General features: G+C 42.6%; 1 protein-coding gene across 1 annotated transcript; it reads left to right on the top strand.

The window, feature by feature from the left end:
* Positions 1-3861: 3861 nt before the first annotated feature.
* LOC139566298 (N-acetyllactosaminide beta-1,3-N-acetylglucosaminyltransferase 4-like) lies at positions 3862-20281 on the top strand. Its single transcript, XM_071387383.1, has 2 exons — positions 3862-4142; positions 11564-20281. Exon 2 carries the CDS (start codon positions 11568-11570, stop codon positions 12645-12647), a length of 1080 nt encoding a protein of 359 aa, XP_071243484.1. The 5' UTR covers positions 3862-4142; positions 11564-11567; the 3' UTR covers positions 12648-20281.
* The last annotated feature ends 5150 nt before the right edge of the window (positions 20282-25431 follow it).

A 25431-nucleotide genomic window follows, 5' to 3' on the forward strand; every position in this document is an offset into this window, starting at 1 on the left:
GGCGTGTTACTTTTGCCCATGTTACTTTCGTCTAGGTTCTCCCCTACACTGCAGTAGTAAAAGTTACTGTTGTACAGTAGATAGATTCAGTGGTGACTCGTCATACTGGGCCCCACATCTTTTGTAAAAATATGTGTATATATATATATATATATCAGTTGAAGTAAGAAATGTACATACAGCTTAGCCAAATACATTTCAACTCAGTTTTTCACAATTCAATGACATTTCATCCTAGTAGAAATTAGGGTTAGGATCACCACTTTTTATTTTAAGAATGTGAAATGTCTGAATAAAAAATGATTTATTTCAGCTTTTATTTCTTTCATCACATTTCCAGTGGTTCAGAAGTTTACATACACTCAATTAGTATTTGGTAGCATTGCCTTGAAATTGTTTAACTTGGGTCAAACATTTTGGGTAGCCTTCCACAAGCTTCCCACAATAAGTTGGGTGAATTTTGACCCATTCCTCCTGACAGAGCTGGTGTAACTGAGTCAGGTTTATAGGCCTCTTTGCTCGCACACGCTTTTTCAGTTCTGCCCACAAATCTTTCTATGGGATTGAAGTCAGGGCTTTGTGATGTCCATTCCAATACCTTGACCTTGTTGTCCTGAAGCCATTTTGCCTCAACTTTGGAAGTATGCTTGGGGTCATTGTCCATTTGGAAGACCCATTTGTGACCAAGCTTTAACTTCCTGACTGATGTCTTGAGATGTTGCTTCAATATATCCACATAATTTTCCTACCTCATGATGCCATCTATTTTGTGAAATACACCAGTCCCTCCTGCAGCAAAGCACCCCCACAACATGATGCTGCCACCCCCGTGCTTCACGGTTGGGATGGTGTTCTTCGGCTTGCAAGCGTCCCCCTTTTTCCTCCAAACATAACGATGGTCATTATGGCCAAGCAGTTCTATTTTTGATTAATCAGACCAGAGGACATTTATCCAAGAAGTACGGTCTTTGTCCCCATGTGCAGTTGCAAACCGTAGTCTGGCTTTTTTTATGGCGGTTTTGGAGCAGCGGCTTCTTCCTTGCTGAATGGCCTTTCGGGTTATGTTGATATAGGACTCGTTTTATTGTGGATATAGATACTTTTGTACCTGTTTCCTCCATCTTCACAAGGTCCTTTGCTGTTATTCAGGGATTGATTTTCACTTTTCGCACCAAAGTACGTTCATCTCTAGGGGACAGAACGCGTCTTCTCTTCCTGAGCGGTATGACGGCTGCGTGGTCCCATGGTGTTTATACTTGCGTACTATTGTCTGTACAGATAAACGTGGTACCTTCAGGCGTTTGGAAATTTCTCCCAAGGATGAACCAGACTTGTGGAGGTCTACAATTTTTTTCTGAGGTCTTAGCTGATTTCTTTTGATTTTCCCATGATGTCAAGCAAAGAGGCACTGAGTTTGAAGGTAGGCCTTGAAATACATCCACAGGTACACCTCCAATTGACTCAAATGATGTAAATTAGCCTATCAGAAGCTTCTAAAGCCATGACATCATTTTCTGGAATTTTCCAAGCTGTTTAAAGGCACGGTCAACTTAGTGTATGTAAACTTCTGATGCACTGGAATTGTGATACAGTGAAATAATCTGTAAACAATTGTTGGAAAAGTTACTTGTGTCATGCACAAAGTAGATGGAAATGGCTGATTCTTTTTATGGAATATCTACATAGGCGTACAGAGGCCCATTATCAGCAACCATCACTCCTGTGTTCCAATGGCACATTGTGTTAGCTAATCCATGTTTATCATTTTAAAAGCCTAATTGATCATTAGAAAACTATTTTGCAATTATGTTAGCACAACTGAAAACTGTTGGTCTGATTAAAGAACCAATTAAACTGGCCTTTTTTAGGCTAGTTGAGTATATGGAGCATCAGCATTTGTGGGTTTGATTACAGGCTCAAACAAAGCACTTCTGAAACTCGTCAGTCTATTCTTGTTCTGAGAAATTAAGGCTATTCCATGTGAGAAATTGCCAAGAAACTGAAGATCTTGTACAAAGCTGTGTACTACTCCCTTCACAGAACAGCACAAATTGTCTCTAACCAGAATAGAAAGAGGAGTGGGAGGCCCCGGTGCACAACTGAGCAAGAGGACAAGTACATTAGTGTGTCTAGTTTGAGAAACCGACGCCTCACAAGTCCTCAACTGGCAGCTTCATTAAATAGTTGGAGTTGCCTCTTCACTTTTGACGTTGAGACTGTTTTTGCGGGTACTATTTAATGAAGCTGCCAGTGCTGGCCTTCTAGGCAGGAAAGAAAGCTCTAACAGTTTGTGGGCACCGCTTGTCACCTTTTAGAGTGCAATTAATGTATTGTTTGGTGTTGTGAAGTGGCTTTGCTGACATGCATCTAAAAAAATATATATGTTGAGTTTGCCCCACCAAGATTTACATGCTAAAATCACCACTGGATAGGTAGGCCTATAGTCAGGTAATCGAGGAAGTTGGCTAGGATAAGTGGGGCCGCTATTGAAATGTTTAATGTGTGTGGGGTTGTTATGGTTACTTCAGTGGGTTGAGTGAGCTGTGTGGCATAATCAGTCTTATACAATGGGTGGATCTAATGCTGATTGGTTAAAACCGCATTCCAGCTGGTGTCTATTCCACAAGTTACCACCTGCTAAATCTATGACATTAAAATGCCCATTTACTCTGTTCCATCTGACTGCACAATCCACTGTCTCATCAGCCCAGCCAGGCAATTTATAAACCTGATTTCCACGAAAAAAAGCTCGACATTATCTCACATTTCTTTTAGACTACCATTTCGTTTTCAACAGTGGAGATTTGTATAAACCTGTCTCTCTGTCTCTACTACATTTGCAACATTGTTTCAATATTCACATTTGATCTCAAGCTGTCCCATAGTAATGAACGTGTCGTAAATCGGGACGCGACAGACAGGTGAACGTGTCGGGACGAGACAGACAGGCAGCGTTTCTCAGCCAGTTGAAATCATGAATCAGCTGGCATAATTTTTATGGATATACAAAGAAATGTCAACGAAACAAAGTGCAGCTAGTTTGCAGTCTTTCCAGCTTCAGTTTGAAGTGGTTGTGTTAGCTGTGTTGTTGGCTAGCTCCTCTGAACAACAGTGTCCTGAAAAGAGAACAAATTTTCTATACCACGCGAAATCGTGCCTCATTAGCTCATTGTTATGGATGTGTGATACGAATGTTGCCAGCCAGTATGTCAATGAAACATTTAGATACAGAACAAAAAGACTGAACAACTGGGTTGCTTGTGTCTCTGGCAACCGAACCGATAGAACGAACTATGCAAAATTTAGTATGCAAAACTAACTGCAGAGGAGATTTTTTTGAAGAGTCACCTCTTCACTGTTGACGTTGAGATTGGTGTTTTGCGGGTACAATTTAATGAAGCTGCCAGTTGAGACTTGTGAGGCGTCTGTTTCTCAAACTAGATTATTTACAAACTACATTATATACCTTTTTTTCACATTTATTTAACCAGGTAGGCCAGTTGAGAACAAGTTCTCAATTACAACTGCGACCTGGCCATGATAAAGCAAAGCAAACCATTATTTTCTACTTGGCACAAAATAATCTGAAACACAACCCAAAAAATAAATGAAAGTTGGTTTTGTGTTAGTATCTTAAAGTGAGCTGAAGGAAATAAATAATAATGAGTACAGTATGTAAGAAATCTATAGTTTTTTCCTTCTGCAAGCACACTAATAAAAAGTATGTAAGACATCTAGTGTCTTGTCTTCAGCAAGCACACTAAAAAGATTATGTAAGGGTGGTAGAGTGCCTTATTAATGTCAAAGTACAAGGCACGCCCTTCTGGTCTGCTAAACGTGACTATAAAGGCAACTTCCCTTTCCGGACTGTAGGCAACTGGAACTTTGGTAACCATTGAATATAGTATAGTTAAGTAAATTCCAAACGATTCTCTAGACGAATAGCATAACTTCTTAAAAACGCGGGTATATTAGGCCTATCATACATAACGGTATCAAGCAAATTATAAATTGAGCGTTTTAGCGACAGATGTACAAACATTGCTTGCGCATCCTGTTGGACTTTGCTATGGATGTTTGACACACACTTCAATTCGCACAAACGTTTTTGATTGTCCAACTGCTTCTTCTTTTAATAACAAGTAAGTGAAAACCATGTTGTTTTGAAGAAAAAAATGTAAATGGTTAAGAATAGTTAGTTAGCAGATAATGGACCCTAATAGATATTTATGTAGTTGGTGCTGTATATTTAAGCAATAAGGCACGAGGTGGTGTGGCATATAGTCATTGTACAGTATATTGGCCATGGGCTGTTCTTATGCACGATGCTGTAATGAACACGATGGGAGACAGAGAGCTGGTTTCAAGCGCAGGGCGCAGCAGGTGTTTATTGGAAAGGACCACAGGAGGAGGTCGGTAGATGGGTCCAGGGGCAGGCATAAGGTCATACACAGGGGTCCAAAAAAGCAACAGTACAGGCAGGGACAAGGCTAGTAACGTCCTCCGGGAGATCAGGCGATAGGTTGATAACAGGAAATCCTATTGGCTAAAGTACAGGCAGGGAATAGGCAAACGGCGTCGTTAGCGAGGCAGGCAAAAACTAATATACACGGGAGGAGTAAATTACGGGGAAACCCCGAATAGACGTGTCACAAAACAAACGATACCTCACAATGATGGGGTGCAAAGAAGTGAACTAAATAGTGTGTGATAATGACTTACATGTGTGTGAACAGGTGACAGCAAGTGCAAGCTAGCTAGCTAAATTGCCATAAATGTTTAATGCTTTACGGCCAGTCTCCAAATGAATGTAATTGGTTCAGAGTTTGTTTTGATATTTTAACCTGCGTGTCGTGATCGCGTTTGTGGGGGGACAAAATACATTAATGCACGATGGCGGTTTAGGTTCCATGTAACAGTTTTTTTTAAATGTTTGCCTAAGTGTTTCTTGCTTAGAGATTGAGATCCTCTGTTCAACTTTCATCACTCAAACTCTCCTGTTTATCATCTGGGATGCTGGCCTTCTAGGCAGAGTTCCTCTGTCCAGAGTCTGTGTTCTTTTGCCCATCTTAATCTTTTATTTTTATTGGCCAGTCTGAGATATGTTTTTTTCTTTGCAACTCTGCCTAGAAGGCCAGCATCCCAGAGTCGCCTCTTCACTATTGATGTTGAGACTGGTGTTTTGCGGGTACTATTTAATGAAGCTGCCAGTTGAGGACTTGTGAGGCGTCAGTTTCTCAAACTAGACACTCTAATGTACTTGTCCTCTTGCTCAGTTGTGCACCGGGGCCTCCCACTCCTCTTTCTATTCTGGTTAGGGACAATTTGTGCTGTTCTGTGAAGGGAGTAGTACACAGCTTTGTACGAGATCTTCAGTTTCTTGGCAATTTCTCGCATGGAATAGCCTTAATTACACAGAACAAGAATAGACTGACAAGTTTCAGAAGAAAGTGCTTTGTTTGAGAATGTAATCGAACCCACAAATGCTTAAGCTCCAGATACTCAACTAGTCTAAAGAAGGCCAGTTTAATTGGTTCTTTAATCAGGACAACAGTTTTCAGCTGTGCTAACATAATTGCAAAATAGTTTTCTAATGATCATGGGCCTCTGTACGCCTATGTAGATATTCCATAAATCTGACGTTTCCAGCTACAATAGTCATTTACAACATTAACAATGTCGACACTGTATTTTTGATCAATTTGATGGTATTTTAATGGACAAAAAAATTGAAATGGCCTTGTTTTAGAAAGAAAAGCTAAGTGATGAAACCAAGGTTGGAACTCTTTGGCCTGAATGCCAAGCGTCACATCTGGAGGAAACCTGGCACCATCCCTACGGTGAAGCATGGTGATGGCAGCATCATGCTGTCTTTTTTTCCCCCAGCGGCAGGGACTGGTAGACTAGTCAGGATCGAGGCAAAGATGAACAGAGCAAAGTACAGAGAGATCCTTGATGAAAACCTGCTCCAGAGCACTCTGGACCTCAGAATGTGGTGTTGGTTCACCTTCCAACAGGACAACGACCCTAAGCAGACAGCCAAGACAATGCAGGATTGGCTTCGGGACAAGTCTCTTTCAACAAGAAGTAACTGTGACAACATTGATCAAATCAAATCAAATGTTAGTCACATGCGCCGAATACAACCTTACAGTGAAATGTTTACTTACAAGCCCCTAACCAACAGTGCAGTTAAAAAATATATATGGATAAGAGCTAAAAGTAACAAGTAATTAAAGGGCGGCAGCAAAAAATAACAATATATACGGGGGGGTGCCAGTACAGTCAATGTGGCCAGTTGAGGTAGTATGTACATGTGGGGGGGCAGCAATGCAAATAGTCTGGGTAGCCATTTGACCAGATGTTCAGGAGTCTTATGGTTTGGGGGTAGAAGTTGTTTAGAAGCCTCTTGGACCTAGACTTGGCGCTCCGGTACCGCTTGCCGTGCGGTAGCAGAGAGAACAGTCTATGACTAGGGTGGCTGGAGTCTTTGACAATTTTTAGGGCCTTCCTCCGACACCGCCTGGTATAGAGATCCTGGATGGCAGGAAGCTTGGCCCCAGTGATGTACTGGGCCATTCGCACTACCCTCTGTTGTGCCTTGCGGTCAGAAGCCAAGCATTTGTCATACCAGGCAGTGATGCAACCAGTCAGGATGCTCTCGATGGTGCAGCTGTAGAACCTTTTGAGGATCTGAGGACCCATGCCAAATCTTTTCAGTCTCCTGAGTGGGAATAGGTTTTGTCGTGCCCGCTTAACGACTGTTTTGGTGTGATCCTAAGCATTTTTTGTTGTAACTTTCCCATTGAGAAAAATCCACAATCCACCCCGCCAAAGAAAGCATGGATCTGGTGCTTCTCTGAAATGCCACCAGATCCGTGATCGCGCCCGCACTCGGCATGCTGTATATAAAATTCCACCAGAGCCATAGAATGGCCGAATTACCACAACGCCCAGCCTCCACAAACACCTTGAAAACTTGCTCTATACAGTAATATTTTGGTTCTTAAGGTTGTGGGAATGTTCCCTGATCATTGCACCAATCTTCCCTGAAGGTTCAAATGGATGGTTTTCTTAACATTCTTTGAACGTTCTCCTTTGGCTGTATTGAAGGTAGTAGGGAACGTTCGTGGAATGTTACAAAGTTAGGAACGCTCTCTGAAGGTTACAGATTTTGGAACATTCTGGGAATGTTCTCTGAAGATTACAAAGTAAGGAACTCAATAAATGTTCCCATAGATGGTTTTCTTAACTTTCTCATAAATGCATGAATTAAACAAAATATATTGACCATTTTATTTAGATGTGCACACACACACACACACACAGGATTACACAATTAAATATAAACAATTAACACATTTATAATTTCAACAATTCATTTTTTCAAACGGGTTCAGAGAAATCTGCAATCTGATTGGCATACACACACACCGGATTACCCAATTGTTTGGACACCATCTATGGTACAGGGGAGTCAAAGGCTCACTCCTCTACAACCTCCACTGCAACCCTCTCCACAACCTGTAAAACAAACAAAGAGTTCTTAATTAGATAAGTACTATTATCAGGGTTCTTACGGGCATTGTATCTTTCCCAAAAATTTAGCATTGGGCATTGATATTCAACTTATGTTATTATAAAGAAAGGTATGACTGATAAAATGTGTTCAGTGCTCTTTGACCAGAAAATCTGAAATCATATGCTATTGCTGGGTTTTAAATACAAACCAGAATGAAAAAAATATATAACTCAATCCAATGCTTTAAAGTCAATGATGAGGTGTGCTATTAGTGCACACTTAGGGAGGTAAAGCAGAGTTTCTTAAACTGTGGGTTGGGACCCAAAGTGGGCCCAAAGTGAGAGGTAGGTCACAAGTTAATACATTTATAATCACTTACAGTTGAAGTTGGAAGTTTACATACACTTAGGTTGGAGTCATTAAAACGTGTTTTTCAACCACTCCACACTTTCTTGTTAACAAACTATAGTTTTGGCAAGTCGGTTAGGACATCTACTTTGTGCATGACACAAGTCTTTTTTCCAACAATTGTTTACAGACATATTTCACTTATAATGCACGATCACAAGTCTACTGGGTCAGAAATGTACATACACTTAAGTTGACAGTGCCTTTAAAGAGCTTGGAAAATTCTAGAAAATGATGTCATGGCTTTAGAAGCTTCTGATAGGCTAATTGACATAATTTGAGTCAATTGGAGGTGTACCTGTGGATGTATTTCAAGGCCTACCTTCAAACTCAGTGCCTCTTTGCTTGACATCATGGGGAAATCAAAAGAAATCAGCCAAGACTTCAGAAAAAAATTGTAGACCTCCACAAGTTCATCCTTGGGAGCAATTTCCAAACACCTGAAAGTACCACGTTTATCTGTACAAACAATAGTATGCAAGTATAAACACCATGGGATCACGCAGCCGTCAAACCGCTTAGGAAGGAGACGCGTTCTGTCCCCTAGAGATGAATGTACTTTGGTGTGAAAAGTACAAATCAATCCCAGAACAACAGCAAAGGACCTTGTGAAGACAAATCATTTCACAGAGAACACACACACACACAAAGGTGATGCTGTATCTGTCAGAAAGCAGACTAGGAGCAGGACCTCAGCAGAACCCCGATTGGGAAAGAAGGTCACCACCTGGGCCAAATTATTGTCACTGACTATTTGTATATTTTCTGTGTAGCAGTGACATTGGTTGTGATGACAGTGGGTCAAACCAAATGCTAGCCAAAAGCAAGGGGATGGGACAGGGATAGGGATACGCAGTGACTTTTTAGATGGGACAGCAAATAGGCATTTTGCCATCATAGCCGGTGGTAGTCGTGAAATATACTGAACAAAAATATAAACGCAATATGCTACAATTTTAAAGATTTTACTGAATTCCAGTTCATATAAGAAATCAGTCAATTGAAATAAATTCCTTAGGCTCTAATTTAGGGATTTCACATGACTGGGCAGGTGTGTAGTCATGGGTGGCAACTGTGAGGGCTGCGGCACACCCACTTGGGTGGTTAGCTAACATTCCACTCCTTGCCACTCCTGTCATTTGTCAAAGACAGGAGTGGCAAGGAGTGGAATGTGATTGCTGAACGGAGACTGCAACCAGGATGGACAACTGCCCGGAATGCGGTATTAACCAATCGGCATCCAGGATTAGACACACTCGTTGTATAATACAAATGAGAAGAAACCAAATTGCTCGAGCTCATAGGATTAATTGTTATCAATTTATTAAATCATGCATTATATTTTGTTGTTTGATAAGGAATCAAGACAGACTAGTAGAAATAACTAGGCCTAGATGACATGTAGAAACCAGCTCCCCAAAAACAAACATTCCCACAACTTTAGAGAACGGTCCCTTAAGAGTCTCACTAAGTTATAACCTATCATTTTCAAAGGAATGTTTCTGTGACGTGCAAGGACTATTTCCAATAGACCATTCTCTTAATGTCAAACAGAACTTACCCAGGACATGCAAAATAGGTTCTCAGGAGGTTTTTGATAAATAACAGAATGTTCCCAAAACTAGCAGAAAACTGGACACTCAAACATCAGGGGAACGTTATGCGTAACGTTACAAAATTTCTCCCTAGAATTGTTAGCTGGGTTGTTAAGCATGCATAGGGCAGGGGTAATCAAATACTGTTTGAGAAGGTCAAGTCACACAAATGTCCTCGCTGCCCTAGGGCCTGTATATTGTCCACATATACAGTTGAAGTCGGAAGTTTACATAAACTTATTTGGTGTCATTAAAACTCGTTTTTCCAACAACTCCACAAATTTCTTGTCAACAAACTATAGTGTTGGCAAGTCGGTTAGGACATCTACTTTGTGCATGACACAAGTCTTTTTTCCAACAATTGTTTACAGACCTATTATTTCACTTATAATTCAGTGTATCACAATTCCACTGGGTCAGAAATGTACATACACTAAATTGACAGTGCCTTTTAAAGAGCATGGAAAATTCTAAAAAAGATGATGTCATGGCTTTAGAAGCTTCTGATAGGCTAATTTACATAATTTGAGTCAATTGGAGGTGTACCTGTGGATGTATTTCAAGGCCTACCTTCAAACTCAGTGCCTCTTTGCTTGACATCATGGGGAAATCAAAAGAAATCAGCCAAGACTTCAGAAAAAAAATTGTAGACCTCCACAAGTTCATACTTGGGAGCAATTTCCAAACACCTGAAGGTACCACGTTTATCTGTACAAACAATACTATGCAAGTATAAACACCATGGGATCACGCAGCCGTCAAACCGCTCAGGAAGGAGACGCGTTCTGTCCCCTAGAGATGAATGTACTTTGGTGCGAAAAGTGCAAATCAATCCCAGAACAACAGCAAAGGACCTTGTGAAGATGCTGGAGGAAACAGGTACAAAAGTATCTATATCCACAGTAAAACGAGACCTATATCGACATAACCTGAAAGGCTGCTCAGCAAGGAAGAAGCCACTGCTCCAAAACCGCCATAAAAAAGCCAGACTACGGTTTGCAAATGCACATGGGGACAAAGATCGTACTTTTTGGAAAAATGTCCTCTGGTCTGATGAAACAAAAATAGAACTGTTTGGCCATAATGACCATCGTTATGTTTGGAGGAAAAAGGGGGAGGCTTGCATGCCGAAGAACACCATCCCAACTGTGAAGATGGCAGCATCATGTTGTGGGGTTGCTTTGCTGCAGGAGGGACTGGTGCACTTCACAAAATAGATGGCATAATGAGGTAGGAAAATTATGTGTATATATTGAAGCAACATCTCAAGACATCAGTCAGGAAGTTAAAGCTTGGTCGCAAATGGATCTTCCAAATGGACAATGACCCCTAGAATACTTCCAAAGTTTTGGCAAAATAGCTTCAGGACAACAAAGTCAAGGTATTGGTGTGGACATCACAAAGCCCTGACCTCAATCCCATAGAAAATTTTAGGGCAGAACTGAAAAAGCGTGTGCGAGCAAGGAGGCCTACAAACCTGACTCAGTTACACCAGCTCTGTCAGGAGGAATGGGCCAAAATTCACCCAACTTATTGTGGGAAGCTTGTGGAAGGCTACCTGAAACGTTTGACCCAAGTTAAACAGTTCAAAGGCAATGCTACCAAATACTAATTGAGTGTATGTAAACTTCTGCCCCACTGAGAATGTGATGAAAGAAATAAAAACTGAACAAAATCATTCTATTATTCTGACATTTCACATTCTTAAAATAAAGCCGGGATTCTAACTGACTTTAAGACAGGGAATTGTTACTAGGATTAAATGTTAAGAATTGTGAAAAACGGAGTTTAAATGTATTTGGCTAAGGTGTACGTCAACTTCCGACTTCAACTGTAGGTGTATTATTCTGTGCTTGAGAAAGCCTCTGAGGTATATGCCTCTCCTTGTCGTAGGCACAGCAATGTGTGACATACATACTTTTGGTATGAGACTAAATAAACTGTGCCACTTGTACCCTATTTTAGGCCTACTTCATATACCAGTTCCAATTCTGTCTCCTTGTGGCTAAAAAGTGGTGTGCTTGCAATTGTTTTTCAGAACAATGAGGATCCTCTTCAGAATCCAACGCCGCTGTAGATGGTCCCTTGTCATTGGGACTGCGTTGTTGATTGGCGTCCTCAGACTATTGCGCATGAACCACACAGACAGGCACTGGAACACTTCTCCCTCTGGCCCGCCACCACAGTCACAGTCCACTGTGGATGTTTTCAAGTGCTCCCTGAATGACACCGTGAACAACATTTCATCCTCTATCCCACCTACCCACCGTAACTTCCTCATGTACAAACACTGCAGGACATTCTCCCGCCTGCTGTCTCCTATACCCTGTCAGAAAGACCTCTTTCTCCTGCTGGCAGTTAAGTCCACAGCCATCCAGGTTGATCGCAGGTCTGCACTTCGGAACACATGGGGGAAGAAGGGATATGTTCAGGGTAAAAAGGTGAAACTATTGTTCCTAGTAGGTAAGTCTTCAGACACAATACAGGGTTACCCGCTGCAGCAGGTACTGGAGTGGGAGAGCAGAGAGTTTGGGGACATCCTGCAGTGGGATTTTGACGACAGTTTTTTCAACCTGACCCTAAAGGAGGTCCACTTCCTCAAATGGTTCAGCCTGGAGTGCCGCTGGGCACACTATGTGTTCAAAGGGGACGATGATGTTTTTGTTCACACCAGCAATCTGGTGGAATATGTTATGGACAACAAGCCCTCTGAGCAACTGTATGCTGGGAACATCATGTCTGGCTATCCAGTCCGGGACAAACAAAGTAAATATTTCATACCAGTGGAGATGTACCCCGACAAGCCGTATCCTCTATACGCTGGGGGTGGGGGCTACCTGATGTCAAATCAGACTGTGCTGAGTCTGGAAGTGGCAGCGTCCAGCATTGACCTGTTCCCCATTGATGATGTCTTTGTGGGCTTGTGCCTACAGAAGATGAACATCACGCTGACGCACCACTCTGGCTTTAAGACCTTTGGGCTCGAACAGGGGGTGACACACTTCAACCCCTGCATTTACAGGGAGCTCATGGTGGTGCACAAACTGAATCCCACAGAGATGTGGACAATGTGGTCTCTACAGCGGGACCCAAAGCTGCAATGCTTTACATCAAGGACGTGAGACATCAGGCATCGTGTGTGTATATCATGCTGTGCTTATCTGTCTCGCTACTGTAAATTGAGAATTCCTTTCATAGATAAATTATCCTTATGAATGGTCTAAAATAGCATACTTTCCTTTACCCATACTTATATTTGAATTTGAAAGTATTCTGACATTTGGCTTCCCTTATCCTGTAAGTTCAGATCAGCACAGACAGTGTAAGATCCATTTAAGAATACTGAGATGCATATAGTGCCATTTGATACTTCTGATGAGGACTTTGTAGAATGTTTCTAGGATTATGTAAGGTTGGAAAGGAGATAGAAACTTTAAAAACTGGTATAGTGGGTTACAGAGGTATTGATGGGAAACATTAAAGCAGGACTGAACTCGAGAACAAATACAGGTTTGGCCAGAGTCTGTGGCTTCAGCATCATGAGATGGTGCCTGGAGTGCAGGCCAGCAGTGGAGAATAACGTCTATCTATGCACTTTTAGAGCCACTGGGATGCTAAACACCCTTTGGGAATAGCCACGGGAAATAGAGGTGCTGAGGGTACTGCAGCGCCCCCTGAAAAAACAAATACAGGAGTAGTAAAGGCCCAGCGCACTACTTTGTGAAAAAAATAACAATACAGAAAATATTTTTTTGTCATTTTTTTTCACAAAAGTAGTTCACTGGACCTTTACTACTCCTATATTAGGACTGCTGCGCAGGGATACTTTTTTTCTTCTCTCCAAGCAGGACCTCTCAACATCTTCCCGCAGCTATGCCTTCAGGTCACTGGCCAGGCTGGGCAGGGGTGCAGAGTTGTTTTTTTGTTTTTTTCTATTGGCAGGCCCAAAGGTTTTTAGGCAAAATAACCATATCAAAACGGAAAACTCCGTGAAAGAGGTAATATGTCAGGCCTATTGGGCCAAAATCAATGATAGCCTATTGTATAGATAAAAGAACAAAAATGAACAAAATATTTAAGAGTTCTGATTTGTTGCTTATAATTACTTTGCTACAATGACACACTTAGCTAGCTACCCACCTAATTTATTTGCTAGCATGTGCACATACTGTAATTTGAAATGTGTTTAAAAGGTTCATTTCACATGAGCTCCTGCACATGTTTTGAAACACATAATAATACCAACAAAAGAAATCCAGAAATGCCTTATTTTTTAATTTATGTATTTTCTATTTTTGTTACAGATATTTGACATTCAAAAAGTTATGTACAGAAACTCATAAGCATCATACCCTCTGTTTCCAATATTTTATATGGTCATTTAATGATGCAAACGTTGAAAGGCAACAAAAAAAAAGAACGCTAGCAAGCAGAGCATGTAAGACAGAGCACAAGCAGCCCATGCCACGATGATGAAGGGACAATTGATGCAAGAAAGCATCCATGCTTAAATGTAGAACTGTGTACATGGGGTTCCGGTACAGAGTCAATGTGCGGGGGGCACCGGTTAGTTGAGGTAATATGTACATGTAGGTAGAGGTAAAGTGACTATGCATGGATAATAAACAGAGAGTAGCAGTAGCGTAAAAATGGGGGGTGGGGACAATGCAAATAGTCCGGGTAGCCATTTGATTAGCTGTTCAAGAGTCTTATGGCTTGAGGGTGCAAGCTGTTAAGAAGCCTTTTTGACCTAGATTTCGCGTCACCTGCAATAACATTACATTTACATTTAAGTCATTTAGCAGACGCTCTTATCCAGAGCGACTTACAAATTGGTGCATTCACCTTATGATATCCAGTGGAACAACCACTTTACAATAGTGCATCTAACTCTTTTAAGGGGGGGGGGTTAGAAGGATTACTTTATCCTATCCTAGGTATTCCTTAAAGAGGTGGGGTTTCAGGTGTCTCCGGAAACATCTGCTAAACACGTGTATGTGACCAATAAATTGTATTTGATTTGAGGTCCTGGATGGCAGGAAGCTTCGTCCCAGTAATGTACTGGGCCGTATGCACTACCCTCTGTAGTGCCTTGCTGTCGGAGGCCGAGCAGTTCCATGATTTTGGAATGAGATGTTCGATGCCATTTTGTGTATCTGTTGGAGCAAGACCCTATTGAGGAGAAGTGAGTATACCGTTGGTGTGTGTGCATGAGAAGTGAAGCTCATCACAAAAGCCCAGATTCTTCTCTTCCCAGCCACACCTTCCACTCGTCATCAGTGGAATCTTCCTGTTTCTCCCAGAATCTCCCTGTTAATAAGATGGCTTTGATAGTCAGCTGTGTATGTACAGTATGTATCCATTTATTTTTCTTGATAGAGTTACTTAGAAGGAATGCAAACTTGCTTTCTTTACGACATGCTTGTGTAACGGGGTGAGTGACTGGTTGCCGGGAAGTCAGGCGCAGGAGAGCAGAGATGGGTGATAACAGGAGAACTTTAATATACACCCTGGCCCAAAGGCACAGGCGAGTTAGCACAAAGCACAACCACGGTAACATGAACCGGATTAAACAAAACAAACAAACCTAGGTTTGAAAGAAACCTAGCGCAAGCCAGCCTGTAGCGTAACACCCTACACAAAGTGTCACGACTTCAACCGAGGCAGGCTCTCCTTCCCTCGTTGTCACCGGCCTACTAGCTGCCACTGACTCTTTTTCCTCCCCCTCCTTATGTGTTTATTTGTATCACCTGTGTTCAGTTAGTTGGTAATTAGTGTGGCTTTATTAGTCAGCCAGCCCGTACGCTTCTTTGTGCGGGATTGTTCTATTGTAGCTTTTGGATTTCGGGAGTGTATATTATTATTGTGGACTGGGTTTGTTTCTCGTGTCGTTGGACCGTTGTGTATGACACCCAGTACGTCCGTGTTGGACATTTTGTTTGCCAGTTGGGCATTAAAGACTCAACATATTGAAGCTCTGCTGTTCCTGCGTCTGACTTCGCACCCCCCGACACCCAGGTCGTTACACAAAGAACAATTCCACACACAGACATGGGGGAAACAGAGGGTAATATACATTTAGTCTGATGAGGGAATGTGAACCAGGTGTGCGGGAAAACAAGACAAAACAAATGGAAAATGAAAGGTGGAGCGGCGATGGCTAGAAGACTGGTGACGTCGACCGCCGAACGCCGCCCAGACAAGAAGAGGGACCGACTTCAGCGGAAGTCATGACAGTACCCCCCCCTTGACACGCGGCTCCAGCAGCGCACCGACACTGGCCTCGGGGACGACCCGGAGGGTGAGGTGCAGGGCGATCCGGACGAAGACCGTGGAACTTCCGCAGCATAGAAGGGTCCAAAACGTCCTCCACCGGGACCCAGCATCTCTTTGAATACATACTCTCGGGGTGAAAACCCGAGGTTAGGCTGATCGAGACCCCCAGACGTTCCATGAACGCCTTCCAGACCCTCGAAGTGAACTGGGGACCTCGATCAGACACTATATCCTCAGGCACCCCGTAGTGCCGGAAGACATGTGTAAACAAGGCCTCCGCAGTCTGTAGGGCCGTAGGGAGACCGGGCAGAGGGAGGAGACGGCAGGACTTGGAAAAACGGTCCACAACAACCAGGATCGTGGTGTTACCCTGTGAGGGAGGAAGACGGTGAGGAAATCGACCAACAGATGCGACCAAGGCTATTGTGGAACGGGTAAGGGGTGTAGCTTACCTCTGGGCAGGTGCCTAGGAGCCTTAAACTGGGCGCACACCGAGCAGGAGGAAACATAAACCCTCACGTCCTTTGCTAAGGTGGGCCACCAGTACTTCCCACTCAGACAGCGCACCATCTGACCGATGCCTGGATGACCAGAGGAGGGTGACGTGTGGGCCCAATAGATCAACCGGTCATGGACAGCAGACGGAACGTACAGATGCCCAGCGGGACACTGGAGGGGAGCGGGCTCTGCACGTAACGCCCGCTCAATGTCCGCGTCCAGCTCCCATACTACCGGTGCCACCAGGCAGGGAGTATGGGGGTAGGATGGGCCGCTCCTCTGTCATACAGCCGGGACAGTGCATCTGCCTTAACATTCTGGGAACCTGATCTGAAAGAAAGGGTGAAAACAAAACGGGTAGTCAATACATGTTAGAATCACCTTTGGTACAGCGGTGAGTCTTTTGGGGTAAGTCTAAGAGCTTTGCACACCTGGATTGTACAATATTTGCACATTATTCCTTTTAACATTCTTCAAGCTCTGTGAAGTTGTTGGTTGATCATTGCTAGACAGTCATTTTTAAGTCTTGCCAGAGGTTTTCAAGCAGTTTTAAGACAAAACTGTAACTAGGCCACTCGGGAACATTCAATTTCCTCTTGGTAAGCAACTCCAGTTTAGATTTGGCTTTATGTTTTAGGTTATTGTCCTGCTGGAAGGTGAATTCAACTCCCAGTATCTGTTGGAAAGCAGACTGAACCAGGTTTTCCTCTAGGATTTTGCCTATGACAAGCATACCCATACTATGATGCAGCCACCACCATGCTCGAAAGTATGAAGTGTGTTACTCAGTGATGTGTTTGGATTTGCCCCAAACTTAATGCTTTTATTAAGGACAAAAAGTACATTTCTTTGCCACATTTTTTTACTTTAGTGCCTGGTTGCAAACAGGATGCATGTTTTTGAAAATGTTTATTCTGTACAGGCTTCCTTCTTTTCACTCTGTCATTTCAGTTAGTATTATGGAGTAACTACAAGGATGTTGTTCCATTCTCAGTTTTCTACTATCACAGCCATTAAGCTCTGTAACCATTTTAAAATCATCATTGGCCTCATGGTAAAATCTCTGTGCGGTTTCCTTCCCTGTATCTTTGTAGTGACTGGGTGTATTGATACACCATTCAAAGCCTAATTAATAACTTCACCATGCTCAAAGGGATATTCAGTGTCTGTATTTATTCCTTTTTTAACCCATCTACCAATCGGTGTCCTTCTTTGCGAGGCATCTGGAAAACGTATTATCTTTACATCTGAACTTATTTGGTCTTGTCATAACAAAGGGGTTAAATACTTATTGACTCAAGACATTTGAGCTTTTCATTTTTTATTAGTTTGTAAAGAATTCTAAAAACTAAATTTCACTTTGACATTATGGGATATTGTCTGTGTAGAACAGTGACACAAAATCTAAATTTTAAATTTAGCCTGTAACACAACAAAATGTGGAAAAAGTCAAAGGGTGTGAATACTTTCTGAAGGCTCTGTAGGTCATCTCCATACCAATGTAGACCTGGTCCAGAATAGCAGTTTCCCTCCTCCCTGGCAACTAATTTAGGAAGTACTGTATTTGTAACCAGAGATGTTAGACACGATGGTTTAGAGAAAAGCCCAGGAAAAACTCCAGGTCCTAGGTATTGGCAATAACTTGCCCTGCTCAGATCACATGATCAAGAAAAACGAAAGTCCCCTACTCAAAGTTTCACTCTGTTAGTAGTGTTAGTTGGAACAAGTGAGACGATGAAGTGGCAAATGCAAATCAGATGCCTGATTCACACTATAGGGCCGACCCAAAGTGAACCATACTTTACTGGCCATCCCAGTACAGCTCGGCTTGGTTTAGCCTCTATTTTCCAGCCTGTCATTACTAAGATGCATAGTACTCCTCCATGGTAAAATGTCCCCTGGATACAGATCTAGGATCAGCTTCCCCTCCCACAGACCTAACCTTAACCATTAGTGGGGAAAATGCTAAACTGAACCAAGATCAGCGTCTAGGGGAAACTTCACTCTACTCCCATTAGCTAACTCCAGAAAGTGGCTTTACAGTACTTTTACTGCCTCAAAAACCCCATTATCGCTGAGCCAGCGAGCAGAAGTGCACTATATCCTCACTCACCACAACTCGGGATTGTGTGTGATTTGGAAGCCAAGGAAACATCAGGTCTCCATTAGTGAGAAGGCACATAACCTAAAGCCACGTTTGACTCCTAGCAGCGGAATCCTCGGAACTAGGGGGGATCCAAGAGTGAGGTAATTTGGGCTCTGTGTGTGTATGTATGTACAGTATATGTGTGTGTGTACCTGTCACGTTCTGACCTTTATTTCCTTTGTTTTGTCTTTATTTAGTATGGTCAGGGCGTGAGTTGAGGTGGGCAGTCTATGTTTGTATTTCTATGTTTTCCTATTTCTGTATTTGGCCTGATATGGTTCTCAATCAGAGGCAGGTGTTTTGTGTTGTCTCTGATTGGGAACCATATTTAGGTAGCCTGTTTTGGGTTGGGTTTTGGGGGTGGTTGTTTTCATTCTTTGTGTGTCTGCACCAGATAGAACTGTTTCGGTTTTCACTTTTGTTGTTTTGTCATTTGTAGTGTTCAGTTTTTTGATTATCATTAAATTAAGATGAACACTAAACACGCTGCGCTTTGGTCCTCTCCTTCTTCCACCGACGAAAGCCGTTACAGTACCTTCAACTCTTGCTACAGCACCCCACAAAATAACCAAATAAATGACTGCATCGTGTATATTGTTGTTTCGGAAATCCAACCTGGGTGTGCTCCAACTTGATCTTGACGGTTTCCTCGCATGAATGTGAAGGATAATGAGTCGATCGACCTAGAGGCTGTGTTTTCAAAGCACTTCAGATGGGTTTCACGCTCCACTGATGCTGTGTTTAATAGCAAGAGAGGGACAACATCACGTGCTGTTAAGTGTAGTCATTTGTGCAATGGGGTGTGGTCTCAAACTACACTTCTAAGGAGGGACGTGTGACTGAAGTTCTGACGTTTAACCCACGTCCTGGCTCAACGTGGTGGTGGTGGTGGTGTCCATTAGGCATACCGTAGCAAAATGTTTGGTGCCCACAAGTCCTGCATGGCTCAGTTGGTAGAGCATGAAGCTTGCAACACCAGGGTTGTGGGTTTGATTCCCATGGGGGACCAGTATGAAAATGTATGCACTCAATACTGTAAGTCTATCTGGATAAATTTTTCTAAAAAGACATAAAAATGGGTATTGGTCACCATGATTTAGAGAACATAAACATAGGCTATGAAATGGAATACAAACCAATACTTGTAGCTATGTTTTAGAAGTACTGGGACTCAATTTGAAAAGTATCACGAATAGCCTGCTTTTGACAATGTAGACCCATTTCTTAGGCCTCATTCCCCGGTTTGCCATAGAGCTTTAAAGTTCCAGGAAGGAACATTATTTAGTTCAAGTTACTGTTATGGTTCATGTTGAATTCACTGATTTTCCCTATTTATTTTTGTTGTCAAAAACTATATGTGGCCTTTTGTTGTGTTGTGTTTAGTTTTTATAAGTTATAACCAGAATACCTCCCTACCCCGCATGTGCAGACACACACACAGCCCAGCAGCAGCACAGTGTGGGAAGTCCGTCATCACGGCATCTCTTGGGACTCCACATCCATTTTGTTCTTATTTTCCCTAGTTCTCCCTCAGTACTCCAAAGGAACATCTATCTAAGTGTAACAGTATAACTTTAGTACGTCCCCTCGCCCCGACACGGGCGCGAACCAGGGACCCTCTGCACACATCAACAACGGTCGCCCACGAAGCATCGTTACCCATCGCTCCACAAAGGCCACGGCCCTTGCAGAGCAAGGGGAAACCCTACTTAAGTCTCAGAGCAAGTGACGTAACTGATTGAAATGCTAGTAGCGCGTACCCGCTAACTAGCTAGCCATTTCACATCCGTTACACTCACCCCCCTTTCAACCTCCTCCTTTTCCGCAGCAACCAGTGATCCGGGTCAACAGCATCAATGTAACAGTATAACTTTAAACCGTCCCCTCGCCCCGACACGGGCGCGAACCAGGGACCCTCTGCACACATCAACAACGGTCGCCCACGAAGCATCGTTACCCATCGCTCCACAAAGGCCACGGCCCTTGCAGAGCAAGGGGAAACCCTACTTAAGTCTCAGAGCAAGTGACGTAACTGATTGAAATGCTAGTAGCGCGTACCCGCTAACTAGCTAGCCATTTCACATCCGTTACATAAGTACTGTATGTTAGCTTAGCCACCATAAGGCTACAGGATTGGGAAAGCCACAATCTGGTATTTGTGTTTCATCCCAACTGCAGTTATTTTCTTCAAGAATCAATGGGGATATATCATTAAAGGTCCAACGCAACCATTTCTATCACAATTATCTCAAACCATTTATGGGTAAAAAAATAAGTACCTTACTGTGATTGTTTTCAATTGAAATTATCAAAAATATACAAAAATAGCTTCGTAGTAAAAAGCTGGCGGAGTGGTGCCAGGAAAATAACCTTTCACTCAACGTCAACAAAATGAAGGAGCTGATCGTAGACAGGAAACAGCAGAGGGAGCACCCCCCTATCCACATCAACGGGACCGCAGTGGAGAAGGTGAAAGGCTTCAAGTTCCTCAGTGTACACATCACTGAGAATCTGAAATGGTCCACCCACACAGACAGTGTGATGAAGAAGGTGCAACAGTGTCTCTTCAACCTCAGGAGGCTGAAGAAATTGGGCATGGCCCCTAAGACCCTCACAAAATTTTACAGATGCACAATTGAGAGCATCCTGTTGGGCTGTATCACCACCTGGTACGGCAGCTGCACGGCCTGAAACCGCTGAGCTCTTCAGAGGGTGGTGTGGTCTGCCCAACGCATCACCTGGGGAACACTGCCTGCCCTCCAGGACACCTACAGCACCCGATGTCACAGGAAGGCCAAAAAGATAATCAAGGACATCAACCACCTGAGCCACGGCTATCATCCGGAAGGCGAGGTCAGTACAGGCGCATCAAAGCTGGGACTAAGAGACTAACAGCTTCTATCTCAAGGCCATCAGACTGTTAAATAGCCATCACTAGCCGGCTACCACCCGGTTACTCAACCCTGCACCTTAGAGGCTTATGTTTCTATGTACATAACATGGAATCACCGGTCACTTTAATAATGGAACACTAGTCACTTTAATAATGTTTACTCATTTCTTATGTACAGTTGAAGTCGGAAGTTTACATACACCTTAGCCAAATACATTTAAACTCAGTTTTTCACAATTCCTGACATTTAATCCTCGTAAAAATTCCCTGTCTTAGGTCAGTTAGGATCACCACTTTACTTTAAGAATGTGAAATGTCAGAATAATAGTAGAGAGAATGATTTATTTCAGCTTTTATTTCTTTCATCACATTCCCAGTGGGTCAGAAGTTTACATACACTCAATTAGTATTTGGTAGCATTGCCTTTAAATTGTTTAACTTGGGTCAAATGTTTCGGGTAGCCTTCCACAAGCTTCCCACAATAAGTTGGGTGAATGTTGGCCCATTCCTCCTGACAGAGCTGGTGTAACTGAGTCAGGTTTATAGGCCTCTTTGCTCGTACACGCTTTTTCAGTTCTGCCCACACATTTTCTATAGGCTTGAGGTCAGGGCTTTGTGATGGCCACTTTGTTGTCCTTAAGCCATTTTGCCAGAACTTTGGACGTATGCTTGGCGTCATTGTCCATTTGGAAGACCCATTTGCGACCAAGCTTTAACTTCCTGACTGATGTCTTGAGATGTTGCTTCAATATATCCACATAATTTTCCTCCCTCATGATGCCATCTATTTTGTGAAGTGCACCAGTCCCTCCTGCAGCAAAGTACCCACACAACATGATGCTGCCACCCCCGTGCTTCACGGTTGGGATGGTGTTCTTCGGCTTGCAAGCCTCCCCCTTTTTCCACCAAACATAACAATGGTCATTATGGCCAAACAGTTTTATTTTTGTTTCATCAGACCACAGGACATTTCTCCAAAAAGTACAATCTTTGTCCCCGTGTGCAGTTGCAAACCGTAGTCTGTCTTTTTTATGGCGGTTTTGGAGCAGTGGCTTCTTCCTTGCTGAGAGGCCTTTCAGGTTATGTCAATATAGGACTTGTTTTACTGTGGATATAGATACTTTTGTGCCTGTTTCTTCCAGCGTCTTCACAAGGTCATTTTCTGTTGTTCTGGGATTGATTTGCACTTTTCACACCAAAGAACCTTCATCTCTATGAGACAGAACCTGTCTCTTTCCTGAGTGGTATGACGGCTGCGTGGTCCCATGGTGTTTATACTTGCGTACTATTGTTTGTACAGATAAACGTGGTACCTTCAGGCGTTTGGAAATTTCTCCCAAGGATGAACCAGACTTGTGGAGGTCTACAATTTTCTGAGGTCTTGGCTGATTTCTTTTGATTTTCCCATGATGTCAAGCAAAGAGTCACTGAGTTTGAAGGTAGGCCTTGAAATACATCCACAGGTACACCCCCAATTGACTCAAATGATGTCAATTAGCCAAACAGAAGCTTCTAAAGCCATGACATAATTTTCTGGAATTATCCAAGCTGTTTAAAGGCACATGTAAACTTCTGACCTACTGGAATTGTGATACACTGAATTATAAGTGAAATAATCTGTCTGTAAACAATTGTTGGAAAAATTACTTGTGTCTTGCACACAGTAGATGTGCTAACCAACTTGCCAAAACTATAGTTTGTTAACAAGAAATTTGTGGAGAGGTTGAAAAACAAGTTTTAATGACTCCAACTTAAGTGTATGTAAACTTCCGATTTCAACTGTATATACTGTATTCTACTGTATGTTGGTGTATGCCACTTCGACATCATCCTAATATTTATATATTTCTTAATTCCAATTTTTTACTTTTAGATTAGTGCGTATTGTTGTGAATTGTTAGCTACTACTGTACTGTTGGAGCTAGGAACATAAGCATTTCACTCCACCCGCAATAACATCTGCTCACTCTGTGTATGTGACCAATAAAATTTGATTTGATAAAGAGTACATTTAAAGTAACTTTAGATACTTTAGGATAAATCCAACTGAAAGTAATTGAAATTTGAATGAAAGGCCTGCATTTTTGCCGTGCTTAAATAATGTCCTTTTTCCGTACGTCCAAGCTTATTTTTCCATAACCATAAGTGAATGTGTTCTACAGTGGGGCTGTGTTATGATAGAATCCATTCATATGGATTCACTCCATATCCTGTCATCTTCTAGCCTGGTTCCAGATCTGTTTGTGCTGTATTGCAAACTCCTATTGTCGTTGTTGTAACAGACCTGGACATATTTGGATACTCATTGATTTAATTTGTCAGAATGTGTGTCAAGTCATGTCAGGTCTTGATACAGAGGAATTTTGCGCTGTGATAGGATTTGACTACACAGCACAAACAGATCTGGAACCGGGCTAGTCATCTTCACATTCTCTATATAACCCGATTGTTTTCTCTCAGTAACAAAGCCTGGTAGCCCTCTGGATGTGTCTATACAGCACAAACAGATCTGGAACCAGGCTAGTTGCCAACGATCCACCGGACCAGTCGGATGCGTTTTCCGTGCTAAGCACTGGTAAAGGGCAATGTGCTACTGTGATTTTATTGACTGCGTATCCTGGGGTGTGTGAACGGTCGGGCTGTAAATATAGAGTGATGGACAACAATATCTGCAATTGTTTGTTGCGGTTGACTAAATGTGGCTAGCTTAATCACAATAAAGCTTTGAATATATATCGATCTCATATAAGAGTCAAATAGATTTCGTATTTTTCTTTGGTACCTAATGAACACAACCCTGATAGCAGGCTCAGACACGGTCAATCCATGACCATTAGTCATTCCTTATTTCATTCAGAGCCAACTGTATTTATCTGTTGGTGCTTGAGAATTGGCCTTCAGTATGGATACTGCCCTCTTTACAGAGTGCTCACCAGAGCAAGCACCCCACTCAGAATCTCTGAGTCATTTTTTCCCTTACATTTTAGTCATATAGCAGACACTCTTATCCAGAGAAATTAGGGCTTTGCTCAAGGGAACATTGACAGATTGTTCACCTAGTCGGCTTGGGTACTCAAACCAGCAACATTTTCAGTTACTGGCCCAACACTCTTAACCCGCTAGGCTACCTGCTGCCCATGGAGTCATGGAAACTGCCTGGGACTCTGGAGAATCACTGTCATAGCAGCAGTGCCCAAGGCAATGGGAATCTGTCACTGGATCAGTATTGTTCAGAAGAGAGGCTAGAGGCCAGAGCAATGTAACATTAGTGATAATGGCAGGATCCCCTACAAGGCCAGAGGAGGCCTGGAAGAGAACTGCCAAAATCAAGCCATTAGGAGTGCTATAATAATAATAATAATCATAATAATAATAAATACATTTTGGGGTATTTTTATTGTTTATGGACTGGCACAGCTGGAAGGTAGAGAGGAACCTACAGTACCAGTCAAAAGTTTGGACAAACCAACTCATTCAAGGGTTTTTCTTTATTTTTACTATTTTCTATATTGTACAACAATAGTGAAGACATCAAAACCATTAAATAACACATAAGGAACCATGTAGTAACCAAAAAAGTGTTAAACAAATGTTTATATTTGAGATTCTTCAAAGTAGCCACCCTTTGCCTTAATGACAGCTTTGCGGACTCTTGGCATTCTCTCAACCAGTTTCACCTGGAATGCTTTTCCAATAGTCTTGAAGGAGTTCCCACATATGCTGAGCACTTGTTGGCTGCTTTTCCTTCACTCTGCGGTCCGACTCATCCCAAACCATCTCATTTGGGTTGAGGTCGGATGATTGTGGAGACCAGGTCATCTGATGCAGCACTCCATCACTCTCCTTCTTGGTCATAGCCCGTACACAGCCTGGAGGTGTGTTGGGTCATTGCCCTGTTGAAATACCAAGCCATGATGTCGAAATAATTGTCTGTAGAGCTCCGAGACAGGATTGTGTCGAGGCCCAGATCTGGGGAAGGGTACCAAAAAATGTCTGCAGCATTGAATGTCCCCAAGAACACAGTGGCCTCCATCATTCTTAAACAGAAGAAGTTTTGAACCATCAAAACTCTTCCTAGAGCTGGCCACCTGGC

Source organism: Salvelinus alpinus, chromosome 38 (assembly GCF_045679555.1).
Source record: "Salvelinus alpinus chromosome 38, SLU_Salpinus.1, whole genome shotgun sequence".
Lineage (NCBI taxonomy): Eukaryota > Metazoa > Chordata > Actinopteri > Salmoniformes > Salmonidae > Salvelinus > Salvelinus alpinus.